General features: G+C 39.2%; 1 protein-coding gene across 5 annotated transcripts in view; it reads right to left on the bottom strand.

Moving 5' to 3' along the window:
- LOC131101788 (adhesion G protein-coupled receptor B1-like) overlaps positions 1–16,736 on the bottom strand; it is a 75,034-nt gene that overhangs the window by 4,777 nt on the left and 53,521 nt on the right. For 3 of the 5 annotated variants that reach the window (XM_058047141.1, XM_058047139.1, XM_058047138.1), the window contains 18 exons: positions 16,049–16,117; positions 14,149–14,257; positions 13,856–13,999; positions 13,688–13,757; positions 12,515–12,617; positions 12,098–12,141; positions 8,307–8,433; positions 5,096–5,199; positions 4,900–5,002; positions 4,667–4,817; positions 4,506–4,575; positions 3,046–3,112; positions 2,847–2,932; positions 1,371–1,542; positions 1,180–1,275; positions 1,045–1,084; positions 319–941; positions 192–227 (listed from right to left, as the gene is read on the bottom strand). In XM_058047141.1, the coding sequence (XP_057903124.1) occupies positions 192–227; positions 319–941; positions 1,045–1,084; positions 1,180–1,275; positions 1,371–1,542; positions 2,847–2,932; positions 3,046–3,112; positions 4,506–4,575; positions 4,667–4,817; positions 4,900–5,002; positions 5,096–5,199; positions 8,307–8,433; positions 12,098–12,141; positions 12,515–12,617; positions 13,688–13,757; positions 13,856–13,999; positions 14,149–14,257; positions 16,049–16,117 (2,214 nt within the window). The remainder of the gene's footprint in view (positions 1–191; positions 228–318; positions 942–1,044; positions 1,085–1,179; positions 1,276–1,370; positions 1,543–2,846; positions 2,933–3,045; positions 3,113–4,505; positions 4,576–4,666; positions 4,818–4,899; positions 5,003–5,095; positions 5,200–8,306; positions 8,434–12,097; positions 12,142–12,514; positions 12,618–13,687; positions 13,758–13,855; positions 14,000–14,148; positions 14,258–16,048; positions 16,118–16,736) is intronic. The other 2 variants (XM_058047140.1, XM_058047142.1) reach the window with 1 other exon arrangement.

Below are 16,736 nucleotides of genomic sequence, written 5' to 3'. Positions count from 1 at the left end.
TATGCATTTTTTTTGTTTAATAATAAATAATAATAATAATCAACAAAATCTGACTGGTTAAATATGCATTTTTTTTGTTTAATAATAAATAATAATAATAATCAACAAAATCTGACTGGTTAAATATGCATTTTTTGGGTTTAATAATAAATAATAATAATAATAATCAACAAAATCTGACTGGTATTTACCTCAAAGTCCAGTTCAGCATATCGGGACTTTTGTCTCTGTAAAAGAAAGTGTAAAAAAAAAGTTGAATAAACAAAATATTGGAAAAATATATATATAATAAAATAAAATATATGAATTCAGTGTTACCTCTAAGGAGCTCATGGATAAGGTGGAGATGGTCTCGCTTTTGGACATCATGGAGTTCATGGACTCAAAGGTGTTCTCCAGGCTGCTATGGGTGATGTGAGATTCACTGGACATGTTGTGGATGTTCTGGATAGGCGAGTCCCTCTCGGAATAGGAAACGCTGATCTGATCGGGAGGGATGGATTTGATCCCGAAGGCGGTTTGCGGCTCGGCAAAAGGCCCGCCCATGTGCATGAGTCTCGCCTGCGGGAGTTGCTCCACGCAGATGTTGTATTTTGTCGCATCGTCTTTCGGCTTGGATCTCAGCGTGGACGTCGTGTTGGGCATGAGCACGTAGCCGCCGCCGCCGCTGGTGGAGACTCCGCCCTCTGCTTGAACCAACGCGAGATCGGCATCCAGTTGCTGGAAGAGCTCCCCCTCGCAGACGTATACGGGTTTCCCGCAGGATGGGTCGACTCCGCCGGCCAAACGGCTCTTTTCCCGTTTCAGTGTGAGAGTGTGGCTGGAATATTCGGGAACGGCTTGCATGTGGCTTTTGCTGGATGGTAAAGTGTGGAAGTTGGGTCCCATGGGAAGAGGCATTTGAGGCGGCGACATTTTCTCTTCCGAGGAGCTGCTCATTCCTTTTTAAAAAAAAAAGGAAAACAAAATAGAATAACAATGAGGGCTTACATAATGAAATGCTAATGGAAAACTTGTTAAGAGCAAAAAAAGCGTCATGTTTACCTTGTCTGTTCGAATCCCCGTCCTTTTCATTATCGGACTGCTGAAAAAGAGTATAAACATTCCGTCAGTGCAATATAAAATTCAAAAGGCACTCAAAAAATTATTAAAGTCAATAAACATTAAAAAAAAACATACCGTGAGCTGGTTGTGTCCATTGTGATGGGAGCTGCCGGAATCTCCATTTCCGTCGTCCTTGCGGTCCACTACCCTGCACTTAACAGCTTCCTGAACCTAAATGGGGAATTATTAAGGAAAATTGCATATTAAAACCCGCAGCTCAATGAAAGCGCATAAAGTAAAAAACAATCAAAAAAAGTTTCTTTTACCTCTCGACGCAGGATGCAATGGACCATGACGATGATGAAACCTTCCAGGGAATCGAAGACGGCGAAAAGGATCTGGAAGAGTGCGGAACGGCGGTCGGTGATGGCGAGCACGGCAGACATCCACGTGAGAGCCAACAGAGGTAGAACCACGCAGGAGCTCCATAGCGATGCCCTGAAGGAGAACACAAAGAATAGGTATCGTTTCAATGAGGGGTTTTTCCCACTCCCACGCACACTTCAGGCAAATACAACAGTGTGGGAATTCTTGCTACTTGTATGTTAAAGCCATTCAACAATGACATTCAAGGATGCATTCAAAGAGTTTGATATTTTCTATGTACATAAATAGTAAGCGGCGGCACGGCGGACGAGTGGTTAGCGCGCTAAGACCTCACAGCTAGGAGACCGGGGTTCAATTCCACCCTCGGTCATCTCTGTGTGGAGTTTGCATGTTCTCCCCGTGCATGAGTGTGTTTTCTCCGGGTACTCCGGTTTTGCTCCCACATTCCAAAACCATGTCTATTAGTTTATTTAGCCATGTTTATGCTTGCAAAAAAAAAACTAAACTCATCACACAGTAACTTAACACCTAAAAAATATACAAAGAAGTACCAATATGAGTTTTTTGAAGTTTCCTATTCTGCATTGTGTCTGAGCAAAGCAGTTCATTGGAGGACATAGAAAGTGGTTAGTGCGCAGGCCTCACAGCTTGGAGACCCGAGTTCGATCCCACCCTCGGTCACCTCTGTGTGGAGTTTGCATGTTTTCCCCGTTTCATGCATGGGTTTACTCTGAGTACTCCGGTTTCCTCCCACATTCCAAAAACATGCTAGGTTAATTAGCGACTCCAAATTGTCCATAGGTATGAATGTGAGTGTGAATGGTTGTTTGTCTATATGTGCCCTGTGATTGGCTGGCAACCAGTCCAGGGTGTACCCCGCTGGGATAGGCTCCAGCACCCCCGCCGCGACCCTCGTGAGGAAACGCGGTAGAAAATGAATGAATGAATGATGCCTGTTGTTAGCTAGCTCATATTAACTCGTTTTCTCTACAAAAATACAAAAGAAAAGAAATATGTGTTCATGTTTCACAAAAAAAAAACAGCAACAAGGAACTCTCCCAATGCTAACATATGTGAGTCTCATTTTCCTGTCTCCTATATTGTGTAATGGGAGTCTAAATGTGACTATAGGGGTGTTATTTCATGGCGAGAGGGCTCTAACAATGTTAAAAACGTATTGAAAAGTTTTCTATGCTCTCTTATTTTGAAGTTTACGTTGGTCGTTGACATTAACAGGTTCCACTGCATTTAATTTGAAGTATACAAATTAAGTAAGGGTGTATTCTTCTACTTTTCGACAGTTCTTTGTTTGAGAACCTCGACAGCCGACCACATCATCAGTACAGCTGTAATGGTGCTGATGGGTGCGATAAACACACACCCCGTGGTGCAAATAGAAGATCAATAGGACCTACCCAGCTCTCTCCTTCAGCTTCACATCAGTGATGCCGTCCTTGGATACCAGCTTGTTGAAGACCAGAATACCAATGACCATATTCACCTGGTTGGAAAAAAAAAACAACAACCCAGAATGGTCAGTTATAAAATGGGAAATGCATGGAGGAATAAAGCATTGGATTGGATTAGAATGTTGAAATCAGATCAGATACCAACCAAAACAACGGCAGCGGCGGGGCCAACAAAGGAGTAGAGAAGTCCGCCCTCCAGAGACAGCCAGCAGCTGGAATAGAATACAAAGAGGGACGCAATGATTTAATGTTTGACCTTACAAAACACATTTTCCAAATACAGTCCAAATTCCAAAGTTGGTTTTTATTTCATTTGAACATGCATCAGATTACAATTGAATGCATCCCATAATCAGTTCACAGTTCCACATGTCCAAAAAGGAGTAGGAAGAAGCAAAGCTTATTAAATCCTACCCCTCCATCTGGTACTTTTACAATCAGTAACTGTTATTTGTTCACGTCCTGCTTTCCTAATATAGTTTTTTTTAATTTTGTATATATTTTTATTTTCATTTATTTTTATTTGTTCCAGAATTGTCAGCGAATCCTGTTTTTAACATTATTAGAGCCCTCTAAACATAAAATAACACCCCTATAGTCACATTTACGCTCCTATTACGAAACAAAATAGACATAATAAGTGAAAATAAGTTTGAAAATGCTTCATTTAGGCAAAATATATATATAAAATAAAAACACGCTCCACTGTACAAGGTAGAGAAACATATGTTCTATATTAGAACAATTAATCTATGACTCATTAATTTGTTCACTTCCTGCTTTCCTATTATAGTTTTTTTTAATTTTGTATTTATTTTTCTGTTTATTTTTATTTTATTCTTTTTTTAGTGGTTCTAGAATTGTCAGAGAATCCTGTTTTTAACATTATCAGAGCCCTCTAGACATAAAATAACACCCCTATAGTCACATTTACGCTCCTATTACGAAACAAAATAGACATAATAAGTGAAAATAAGTTTGAAAATGCTTCATTTAGGCAAAAAAAAGAATAGAAAATAAAAACACGCTCCACTGTACAAGGTAGAGAAACATATGTTCTATATTAGAACAATTAATCTATTACTCATTAATTTGTTCGCTTCCTGCTTTCCTAATAGTTTTTTTTATTTTGTATTTATTTTCTATTTTTATTTTTATTTTTATTCTTTTTTACTGGTTCCAGAATTGTCAGCGAATCCTGTTTTTAACATTATTAGAGCCCTCTAGACATAAAATAACACCCCTATAGTCACAATTACGCTCCTATTACTAACAAAATAGACATAATAAGTGAAAACAAGTTTGAAAATGCTTCATTTTCAACATGCTCCACTGTACAAGGTAGAGGAACATATCTTCTATATTAGAACAATTAATCTATGACTCATTAATCAACCACTATGTTAGTAAATTATATATTTCTCGGTTTTCTGACCCATTACATCTGCAAGATATTCACACACATAAGCTTTGACTACGCAATTAATCGAGAGAACAAGCTTGGGATTAATCGATAAAAAAAAATAATGATTCGTTGCAGGTCTAACCCCTATGAAACTTACAAAAAATGAATTTCTACCAAAAACAAACATGAAAAAGACTTACTAGTTGACGGTGCCGTAGCCCTTGGCTTTGGTGAAGCCCACAGACACAGCCACCACTAATGCAGGCAAGCCTGGAATCATAAACAATAAGGGGTTAGAGTCTGGGTTGGGGGGGGGCGAAAGCGACAAAATTGAAGCGAAAGATAACAAACGCTAACTTACCCCAGCCTAAGCATAAGAAGCGCTTGCGGATGATGCGGTTACGCAGACGACCAGTGACAGCCATGTACGACTGCCAAGCTTCTGTCAGCACCCAGCAGAAAGACGAGAGGAAGAAGAAGTGGAGGAAAGCCGCCACCAGTGTGCACACCACCTGGGGGGGGGGGGGGTTGTGGATCCATCAGTATCGGATAAATACATTTCTGTTTGTATCGTATCAGTGTTAGAAACCCTACCTTATTGCGAGCCTGAGTTTGTCCAACGAGAATGAGCGCGTTGGAGCATATAATGGAGAGGCAGAAGTTGATGAGGATAACGGAGCGCTCGGAGCGGATGTACCTGGGGGTTAGTCAGAAGAAGCAAAAGCATAAGTTTGGCTGCAGAGACGACGAGAAAAAACAACCTTTGAGGTTTGCTGGTGGGGTGACTTACTTCCACACGGAGACGTAGATGATAATGAGGAGGAGCAGAGTTAGCGAGGAGACCCCACAGCCAACTATGAGAGTCACGGATGGGAGAAGCGCCTTGTCCATGATCTGCATAGAGGAGACAAGAACCATAAAAAAAAAAAAAGCTGCATGTGAAGCCTATAATGCGCTATCTGGAACAGCAGACGAGCTCCCTGAAGGCACACGCTTGACTGGCACAATCAGCGCAAGGCAAGGTGACCTCAAGGTGAACATGTCAGAAAAAGATGAAGACAAGGGGGGGGGGGGACCACACAAACGGTTCGGGGTCACATGATCTCTGCATGAGCTTGAGAGGACATGATGTTGCACATCGACTACTTTGCATGCGGCGACACTCTCGTATTTAACCGATAACCCTTTACCGGTTCCGTCAACCATTTTTTTTTTGTGTCAAGCGTCAAACCCTGCAGAGGTGAACAGGTGCATCGTTATCACCAGTGCATCCATCTGTCGCAACCTGTCCTTTTTTTTTTTTTTTTTTTTTTTTTAGCACCTAGCACCAAAACTGCTCCCCTCTCTAAGAAGCAATGGAGGCAAAACATTACTATAGAAAACATACATATCTTTTCTACTAAGTAAAGGAAGCTGATTCCATCACATCGCAGTCACCATAGCAACATAAAAACGCACCATGTGCCAGATTTCGGAAGGTTAAACACAATAATGCCGCCCAGAGGAATCGACTGCTTAATGTTTCATACTCAACAGCGCCTCTACTGGTTGCAAAAAATACAGCAATACATTGTTTATCACTGTTAATTGGTAAGTCAACCTCTTTAAGGCCTTCTAAATACAGTTTTTATTTTATTATTTATTATTATTATTTATTTTTTATACATTTTTATTTTTATTTATTATTTATTTCTTTTTTAATTTTAATTTTAATTTTTATTTCTTTTTTTAATTTTAATTTTAATTTTAATTTTAATTTTAATTTTAATTTTAATTTTAATTTTAATTTTAATTTTAATTTTAATTTTAATTTTAATTTTATGGCTCTGGAATTGTCAGCGAATCCTGTTTTTAACAGTTTTTTTAATTAGAGCCCCCTAGACATAAAATAACACCCCTATATTTACGCTCCTATTACTAACAAAATAGACATAATAAGAGAAAATAAGTTTGAAAATGCTTCATTTAGGCAAAAAAAAAGAATATAAAATAAAAACATGCTCCACTGTACAAGGTAGAAGAACATATGTTCTATATTAGAACAATTAATCTATGACTCGTTTATTTTTATTTTTTATTCTTTTTAATAGTTCCAGAATTGTCAGCAAATCCTGTTTTTAATATTAGTAGAGCCCTCTACACATGGAATAGCACCCCTATATTCACCTTTACACTCAGATTATGCAATCTGGTAGTTATAATAAAATAAAATAAGACATATAAGACATAAATAAGACCAGTCTGGTGCTTGTGTGTCTCACCGAACACCGAATACTACACAGTGTCTTTGAATGTGTCTTTTGAATGCCTGTTGCGCCAATACAGTTTGAATCTGCCACAAAAATACAACAGTTGATGCTCAAAGACTAGATAGGACAGCTCTGGTCCGTACATTTTTTTTCTATATTCAGGTGGCACCAAGCTGAACGACAAAAACACAACCTGTCCATAGCAAGGTAACGCATCACATAAACATCACATAACTTAAAACTGTTATTTCCAAATGCCCGCAAGGCATGCTGGGTAGTGCAGCTGTCACAACAATATTAACTATATGAACAATAAAACAATGGATACCAAATCGGATTGATTTCGAAATCAAGCAAAACATGGCAAAATGTTACAAAAAAAAAAAGAGTACCACAAGTTACCCAGCATGCCTTGTGGAAGGAATGTATGGTATGCTACTTTGTGCAGCATGTTCCGTTTTTTTGTTGATGGCTTTTTTTGCATCTGACTATTCTGAAGACGCTTTGCATGTTAAAGGTTGTTTTTTTTTTTAAAAGTCCTGATGTGGCCCGTGGGCTACAGTTTAAACACCAATGATATATAGAGTACTTTTTATTTAATTTAGTACTATACCAGACGCAAACAGATGGCAGATTGTGCCAGCTTTTTTATCGAATCTTACGGAAAGTACAAACTAGTACAAACGGAATCTGTCTGTCCTGAATTTGACCTAAATATCATAAATGTTTTTTCATAAATAGGGCGACGCTATTGGACGAGTCGTATCAAAGATTTTGAAATGAGACGACATCAAAAGCAAAAGTCTGTCCCTCTCTGCTATATATATTACTGGCGGGTGGATGTCATTGAAAATGACCACAGTGCACATTAAAGGGTGAAAGATGGGGGGTAGGGTGGGGGTTATGAAGATGGGGGGCGGGGGAGGGGGGGGGGTGCAAGAAAACAGGAACTGTCAATGCATAACCAGATGTCTGTCTCTCATTGGTTCATATATCTGAAGGAGGACGACAAAAAAAGGCGGAGAAGAAGGACGCTAATAACGATAATCGTTGTATAACGATCGTGATGAGTGACTTTTTATCCCCGGGTTCAAGTCTACAAGTCATGAAAATGTTATAAAAATATAAGCATAATGGGGTACCGGATGCTAAGTCGATGCTAAATGATGCTGGATGCTAAATGAATGACGGTCAAAGGCGTGAGTGGGGAAGGGTGGGGGGGGTTAAGGTTGGTTAGGTAATGGTTGCTGTGTGTGTGTGTTTTTTTTTACCCCCCTCCCACCCCCTCCAACCCCCTTTCAGCTTCTCAGTTATGAAAAATCCCACAGGCCGAGTTTTTTTTTTTTTTTTTTTTGCGCTGCAGAAGCCGTTGCCACGGCAACTGGCTCGGCCAGCTTCTGGGGCAACACAGTCTACAGGGGAAATAACATTGTTTTTTTTGGTTTTTTTTGCGCATTAAAACACGCCGCCATTCACAGGACGTTATTACACACGTTATTCCTTCACATTTACGATATTTTAACACCATTTTGGTCATGCAAGCAATTTTTTTTTCGTGTAATTGTCATGCGTCAATAACCCACTAAAATCACATTTTCTTCCAGGGGAGACAAAGAAGAAAAAAAATGCAAATGAGTCCAAACACTAACATGCGTCGCATTTTCACACACACATACAATTACACGAACACGTCAAAAGATGGTGGAGAGGCAAAATAAACAACAACAAAAAACCGGATTTTCGAAGACTTACCGAATCGAAGTTGGTGTGCGCTAAAATGGCGAAGGTGGAGAGGCTGTCACACACGCATTTGGTTCGGAACGAATGAACGGGGACGGCTCTGCAGCTCCGAGCAGACCAAGATCCGAGCAGGGAGGATCTGCACAGGGGAGGAGAACAAAAGCAAGGCGCCGGTGAGGAGAGAAAAGAGGAGAGGAGAAGAGGAGAGAAAAGAAGAGGAGAGGCTGATCTGCTCTCTGACGACTCTCATTAAAAATGCGTCTTGATTGATTGTGGGGGCTCCAAAAATAACTCACATATGAAATGACGCCCACGTCTACCTTTTTTTTTTTTATTATTTATCTCTTTAAGCTGTCATAACCCTGTCAATCATTATAAACACAGCAAAAACGGACATAATGTGCTTATAATTGCATGGAATTAACAATACTTGACATGTTTGTGCCTGATTACTTAAAATATAGACGCATATGGAAATATTTTTGTCTGGTATTATGATTTTACTGGCACTACCTGGCCACCAAAGGTGGGTGGAGCCATCGGAATCATACCTGGCAACATGTACATGAATAAAAATAAGGGAAATGTTCGGAAAAATAAGAAAATTCAGATCTTTCACAAGGGCTGCACGGTGGACGAGTGGTTAGCGTGCAGACCTCACAGCTAGGAGACCCTAGTTCAATTCCACACCCATTCCAAAACCATGTCTATGTCTATTAGTTTATTTAGCCATGTTTATGCTTGCAAAAAAAACACTAAATTCATCACACAGCAACTTAACACTCCAAAGGTGTAACTGAAAAATATACAAAGAAGTACCAATATGAGTTTTGAAGTTTCCCATTCTGCATTGTGTCTGAGCAAAGCAGTTCATTGGAGAACAGAAAGTGGTTAGTGTGCAGGCCACACAGCTAGGAGACCCGAGTTCAATTCCACCTTCAGCCATCTCTATGTGGATTTTGCATGTAAACCCCGTGCATGCGTGGGTTTTCTCCGGGTACTCCGGTTTCCTCCCACATTCCAAAAAACATGCTAGGTTAATTAGCGACTCCAAATTATCCATAGGTATGAATGTGAGTGTGAATGGTTGTTTGTCTATATGTGCCCTGTGATTGGCTGGTCACCAGTCCAGGGTGAAACCCCGCCTCTCGCCTGAAGACAGCTGGGATAGACTCCAGCACCCCCCGGCAACAAGCGGTAGAAAACGAATGAATGTTTACAACCTTCTAAATACTTTTTCAAACATTTTTTAGAGATCTCCAGACATGAAATAACACCCCTATAGTCACATTTACACTATGAAATCCCAATAGGCATATTAGCATTAGCATAAACATGTTAGCATTGGGAGTGTTCCTTGTTTTTGCTTTTTTACTTGCTTTTTCTGTACGGTACTTCCTGCCTGTCAAATTACAAACACCTTGCGACTAATGTAAAATACTACATATCACCACAACGTCTTTGAATGCCTTATATTTATGTTGGGCCTCATTTTGATGCTTAAAAATATGCAAAATGCGCTTAAATATGCATATTTCTTAACTAAGCATACACTGTAGTCAACCACCAAACAGCATGCTTTATTAATGAATATATATATAATATATATGTAAACAAATGCACAAAACATGACAAAAATGTGCATCTCCAAAACAATAAATCAATGCATCTAACCTAAGATGCGTCGCTAACCAATCCAATACAAGAGTTATGTGCAAATCCACGCGTGAAGGGTATCAATCAATATATCCGACTGCAGTGCACCACACTGATTATTCTTTGCAATATTCATACTCTCTCATGTGGCTAAATAGGAGCCAGGAGGTCAAATGTAAACCCCGCTCGTCCAAAAGCCTGTCTCTTATTGTCCCGAAACACCGCAGGTCTTTGTGCGTCTTGTCGTAAGTTCATTCGAGGAGCTAATGGAGCCCTTCCTGCGCCACACAGGCGCTGACCCTATCTGCCCTTGGCCGCATCCTCCCAATGATGATCCCATCCGCTGTCATAAATGAAGCACATCCGACAAGCTCGCTCTTGTGGCCCTCGCTTCGCAAGCACAGGAAGTGTTCTACTTGCGATTCAGTTAAGTTTTGTGTGTTGAATTGAAGGAATAAGTGCAACATGGCGGATAAGTCAATGTAAGCCTGAAGGGATATGTTAGCATGCTACATAACGATTGATTGTTGTACACTGACTATTGGTTATAGAAGTCGGTGTTTTCCTTATCTTTTTATTTGTTAGTGGCTTTTTTTGATGAAAACCGATGCCGATATCAGCCAATAGCGATATGTGTAACATGACATATCTCCTGTGGTGGAATGTATGTATGTATGTGTAACTTTTTACTTCTATCTGTCTCTATTTGTCTTGTACATTTGATTTTTTTTGTAATATTTTGACATTATCTTGTGTAATTACTGGTGATTTTTCCATTTTTTAAATTAATTTTAATTTTAATTTTAATTTTAATTTTAATTTTAATTTTAATTTTAATTTTAATTTTAATTTTAATTTTAATTTTAATTTTAATTTTAATTTTAATTTTAATTTTAATTTTAATTTTAATTTTAATTTTAATTTTAATTTTAATTTTAATTTTAATTTTATGGTTCTAGAATTGTCAGCGAATCCTGTTTTTAATATTTTTGTATTTTTATTTTTATTGGGTTTTTTGGGTTTTTTAAAAATGTGACACAGGCCGATAAACAAACAGCCGCGGGCCACAAATGCCCCCCAGGCCACACTTTAGACACCCTAGGAAGTAGTTTGGAAGAGGTCTAGCTGTATCTGAGAATAATGTTTATTATTAAATTATGCCTATTTTGTTAGTAATAGGAGCATAAATGTGACTATAGGGGTGTTATTTCATGTCTGGAGGGCTCTAATAATGTTAAAAACAGGATTTGCTGACAATTCTGGAACCATTTAAAAAATAAAAATAAAAATAAAAATAAAAATAAAAATAAAAATAAAAATAAAAATAAAAATAAAAATAAAAATAAAAATAAAAATAAAAATAAAAATAAAAATAAAAATAAAAATAAAAATAAAAATAAAAATAAAAATAAAAATAAAAATAAAAATAAAAATAAAAATAAAAATAAAAATAAATTAGGAAAGCAGGAAGTGAACAAATGGAACTGTTACTGATTGTAAGTACCTGATGGAGGGGTAGGATTTAATAAGCTTTGCTTCTTCCTACTCCTTTTGGACATGTGGAACTGTGAACTGATTATGGGATGCATTCAATTGTAATCTGATGCATGTTCAAATGAAATTAAACCATTACCATTTTTGCTATAATTATTGTTTTTTTTTGTTTTTTAAAATGTGACACGGGCCAATAAACAAACAGCCGCGGGCCACAAATGCCCCCGAGGCCACACTTTAGACACCCTAGTAAGTAGTTTAGAAGAGGTCTAGCTGTATCTAAGAATAAGAAATAAACTATAATAAAAACCTTCACCTGTTTTACTGTATTTTTATCTTTTACTTCCATCAATCACATTGCTAAATACCCTCCCTTCAGCTGGTAATGTTATGGAAAAAAGTACACAAATGCTCCGAGCATGTGCCGTACGGTAAGTGTGTGTCAGAGATGGCTCAACATGTTGTGGCACTGCCCCTCTGTGCCACAAATGACTGACATGAAAAAAGGGATGAAACATTATCGCTCCCCCTCTGGTGACTCTCAGGGTGGATGAATGTACAACTCGGTGATGGATGCATGACTAAAACAAGGTGACGGGAAAAAATAGAGGATGCACGCAAAAGATAGATAGACAACAAAAGTCAACACTTACGTTTCACTCTCATCCCAAGATAGGCAAGTCTCATTCATGGTGCCCTGAGAATTAGAGGACGCAGAAAGGGAGAAAACAACATTGTGAGGAATCGATGCATACAACATGTATAGATTTGCAATGATGATATTAAAGAACGTGTGAGAAGCAACACCTTGCCGCCACCCATCTGCTTTCCGCCATAGCTAAAAACAGCTTATCAGCTACAGAAGCTCATTACCACTCCGGTGACTGTGATTTCTCATCACCGACTTGACCAGCTGGTTAGGCTGTTGATCTTTGCAGGTCTCGAAATCATCGGCAAATGTCACAGTTTCACCGCAAATGTCAACTAAAATGTCAAGTTCCGTGTGCGGCGGGTGAGCAAACACCCCGAGGGGGGGGGGGGGGGGGGGGGGGGTAAGGCTGTGGACTTACATTGTGGAGGTGGGGGAACTCGATCTCAACAGGAGAAGACGCAAGGGAAGGGGTGGGCTTGACGATCACCGTGACCACTTTGGAATTGAGCAGGGTGCTGTTGCTGTAGGAATTAGACATGATGGAATCAGTGGGGAATGAGTGACTTACAATAAGGATTTTGAACTGTGACCCTAACACTTTTCCGATATGCTGATATTGTCAAAAATTGTCAATTTCCGATGCCGATACTCTTATTGAGCCGATAATTATTGGTACTGACAATTATCGGTCATCTCTAGTTATTTATGTATGTATAACTTTCTTAATAGTGGCGAATGAGTGACTTACAATAAGGATTTTGAACTGTGACCCTAACACTTTTCCGATATGCTGATATTGTCAAAATTGTCAATTTCCGATGCTGATACTCTTATTGAGCCGATAATTATAGGTACTGACAATTATCGGCCATCCCTAGTTATTTATGTATGTATAACTTTCTTAATATTTTGACATTATCTTGTATAATTACTGCCGATTTTTCCATATCAACTCTTATTGAGCCGATAATTATTGGCACTGACAATTATCGGCCATCTCTAGTTATTTATGTATGTATAACTTTCTTAATATTTTGACATTATCGTGTATAATTACTGCCGATTTTTCCACATCACCTCTTATTGAGACGATAATTATTGGTACTGACAATTATCGGCCATCTCTAGTTATTTATGTATGTATAACTTTCTACTTCTATATTTGTCCTGTAAATTAGATTTTTTTCTTAATATTTTGACATTATTTTGTATAATTACTGCTGATTTTTCCTCGGCCATTTTCACCGTTTTGGGGGTTTTGGGACCCCCTTATACGGGATAATTATATTGCACAATGACTCTTTTCTGTGGCTCTTTCACAACATGTTTGAGTAAAGTGTTACGTGTACCCCTTAATCCTGTTATAGAGTCCTATTTCCATTAGATGGAAGGATGTCCAACTTGTGGAGCTCATTTAGGCACAAGTACAAACCAACACTAAAACTCGCCTCACAGTCTTGGGACAAAACCAACTGTAAAATACAAATTTTCTTCCTTTTTTGTTGTTTTTTGGGATGCATGTCAACTATAAGAAATAGAGTGGACTCCATCTAGTGGCAAAAGAAAGAACGACGATGATGTAATGTCTTACCTCTGAAAGGAGAGGAAGGAACTAAGGTTTCTGTAGAGGACGATGCCAGTCACAAATGCATCATTGCCATCTGGAATGAAGAAAACAGTTGCTTAAATATACATTTGCAAAACAAATTACTTTTATGACGTTTATCTGAAAAAAAAACCCCAAAAAACAAAAACGTACCAGTTTGCTCGATGGCTAGTGCTTCTCTGGAAACAGAAATTTTCTCCTCGGAAGTCCTCACCCAGTCTAACATGCCCCTCCAGCCTTTAGCCGGGAAAGTGAAGTTGGAGCTTGTTGTTGTTGGCCGCTTATGGATGCTCAGCACTGAGTAGAAAACCGTGATAAATGAGTGAAAATACTACCAAGAATGCTTTGCTACAGGAACAAAAATATGTACTAAGTGTCATACAGTTTAAGACGGTAGAAATAGTCATATTAGGCAAGAGAGATGTTCTAATGCACTCAAGGCTCACCTAAATTCTCGGTGACTTCATAAATGTCCTGGAAGCCGCTCATTTGCATACCGATCATGTTCACTGAGTCCTCAACAAGATGGAAGAACTCCTTAACGTTGGCGCCCATCTGTATGAGGAAAACAACAAAAAAAATTGACACAATGAGTGTATAAAATTTAAGATTTTTGTGGCGTGTGTTACTATAATGCAGTATTTCTCAATTATCATGTAGCATTTATCTATTTATGTGTACAAATGGCACCAAAATCCTTCAATTGAATTGAATTGAATGAGTATTTGGCGCCCCCGGAAGTACTGGTGTAACTGTACAAATATACATCGGTAAAACTCACACTTTGATGTATTAAAGCAGTGATTTTCAACCACTGTTCCGCAGTTATTAAAAAATATAATTTATTTATAATTTTCTACAAATATTATGTCATTTTCCAGTGTCCGTGGTGTAAAAACGGGAAGAGCAATGTAATATACGTCCGTGTGGCAACACGTAGTTGATTTCCTGGTTCCTCCAATAGACTTAGTGATGCACGTGAGAGGTCATGGTGACATTTTGTAATATTATATAATTATAATTATAAAATAAAAAACGTGCAGTGGCTCAGACAAGGTTGAAAAACACTGCCTTAAAGAGTAGCGCTGGATGACGAGTTGACAGTTCGGGTTTTTAGCTAGTCCATTGGGTTCCCATGTGTCATGTGACATGACACCACGCCCCTTATGGTCTGACTGACAATGCCTTTAATTTCAACTTTAATGTAGATTTAATTTTTAGCCACCTTCCAGGATGCAACTCGTTAGAAGGGTTACTACGTCCTCTTATGGTCTGAGTGACAATGTCTTTAATTACAACTTTAATGTAGATTACATTTTAGCCACCTTCCAGGATGCAACTCGTTAGACCAGGTTGCCACGCCCTCTTATGGTCTGACTGATAATGCATTTAATTACAACTTTAATGTAGATTTAATTTTTAGCTACCTTCCAGGATGCCACTCGTTAGAAGGGTTACCACGCCCCCTTATGGTCTGACTGACAATGCATTTAATTACAACTTTAATGTAGATTTAATTTTTAGCTACCTTCCAGGATGCCACTCGTTAGAAGGGTTACCACGCCCCCTTATGGTCTGACTGACAATGCATTTAATTACAACTTTAATGTAGATTTAATTTTTAGCTACCTTCCAGGATGCCACTCGTTAGAAGGGTTACCACGCCCCCTTGTGGCCTGACTAAAGCTTACTTTATTGAAGGGAGATAAAAAAAAATTAGCAAATTATTATTGTACATTTAGCCCAGCTGCATAAATTATGGGATATCATACCTTATACTGGATTGACATAAGGAAATGGGTGAATCTGAATAGTATCTTTATCTCGTCGAGATGTTCTCCCAGCCTGCTGCCTAGCAACCGGCAAACTTCCTAAAGGCCTTAAATGGACACGGCGTTGAGTCACACTGCAGTTTCTACAGTATTTCCTCTCCCTCGCACTTAACGGAGGGGAGGGCTGCCGTTACTTGCGTATCTCTGACGCATAACCGGAGCAATGTGGGCGCTAGGTGTGTGTTTTTTTTTTTTTCGACGTGATGTGTCGTGCCGTCTGTGTCCCCTCTCGGCCCCCGACGAGACTTTGTGGGATGGCGTGGAGACTCACAGATTGCCGAGTGGGCGTTGTGCTTTTCCCTGAGTCAATCTCACCCCCCCCCCATCATGCTCACCTTGAAGTGTGTCATCACAGAGTTTTTTTTTTTTTTGCATTCCGCTTTTTTACAGTTTTGGGGTTTTCGCAATTAACTGTTCCACACTAAAAATAACTTTGATTGTGATCTAATTAATTCTTTTCACGTCTGGCGCTCTGAGGTGTCCCTCGCACTCACACGCCCATTTTCACACGTACCAGCTGTGCCTCTTCCCATTTGTCGTGATGTTCTTCCTTCAGTAAGTTGCTGATTGTTTGGACGTAGTTCTGCAAGTAAACAAAACACAGGTGTAAGAACATACCTGGTATGGTAATTCGGTGGGAGATACAGCCGCTGCAGATTTTGCAATGTGGAAAGAAAAGTATCAGGACATGTAGTTATGACACCTCCTGGAGGTGACAATGAAGATGGTGTTCCCTTTGCAGCTGTAAGATTCCGCAGTGTGACTATGGGAATTCTTGTCTATTCATCCTATGGATGATAATAATCATTCATTCATTCATTCATTTTCTACAGCTTTTCCTCACAAGGGTCGTGATGGGTGCTGGAGCCTATCCCAGCTGTCATCAGGCGAGAGGCGGGGTACACCCTGGACTGGTCGCCAGCCAATCACAGGGCACATATAGACAAACAACCATTCACACTCACATTCATACCTATGGACAATTTGGAGTCGCTAATTAACCTAGCATGTTTTTGGAATGTGGGAGGAAACCGGAGTACCCGGAAAAAACCCACGCATGCACGGGGAGAACATGCAAACTCCACACAGAAATGGCCGAGGGTGGAATTGAACTCGGGTCTCCTAGCTGTGTGGCCTCCGCGCTAACCACTTTCTATGCCGCATGTCCTCCAATGAACTGCTTTGCTCAGACACAATGCAGA

Source organism: Doryrhamphus excisus, chromosome 14 (assembly GCF_030265055.1).
Source record: "Doryrhamphus excisus isolate RoL2022-K1 chromosome 14, RoL_Dexc_1.0, whole genome shotgun sequence".
Classification (NCBI taxonomy): Eukaryota; Metazoa; Chordata; class Actinopteri; order Syngnathiformes; family Syngnathidae; genus Doryrhamphus; species Doryrhamphus excisus.
This window is presented reverse-complemented; position numbering and strand designations above follow the sequence as displayed.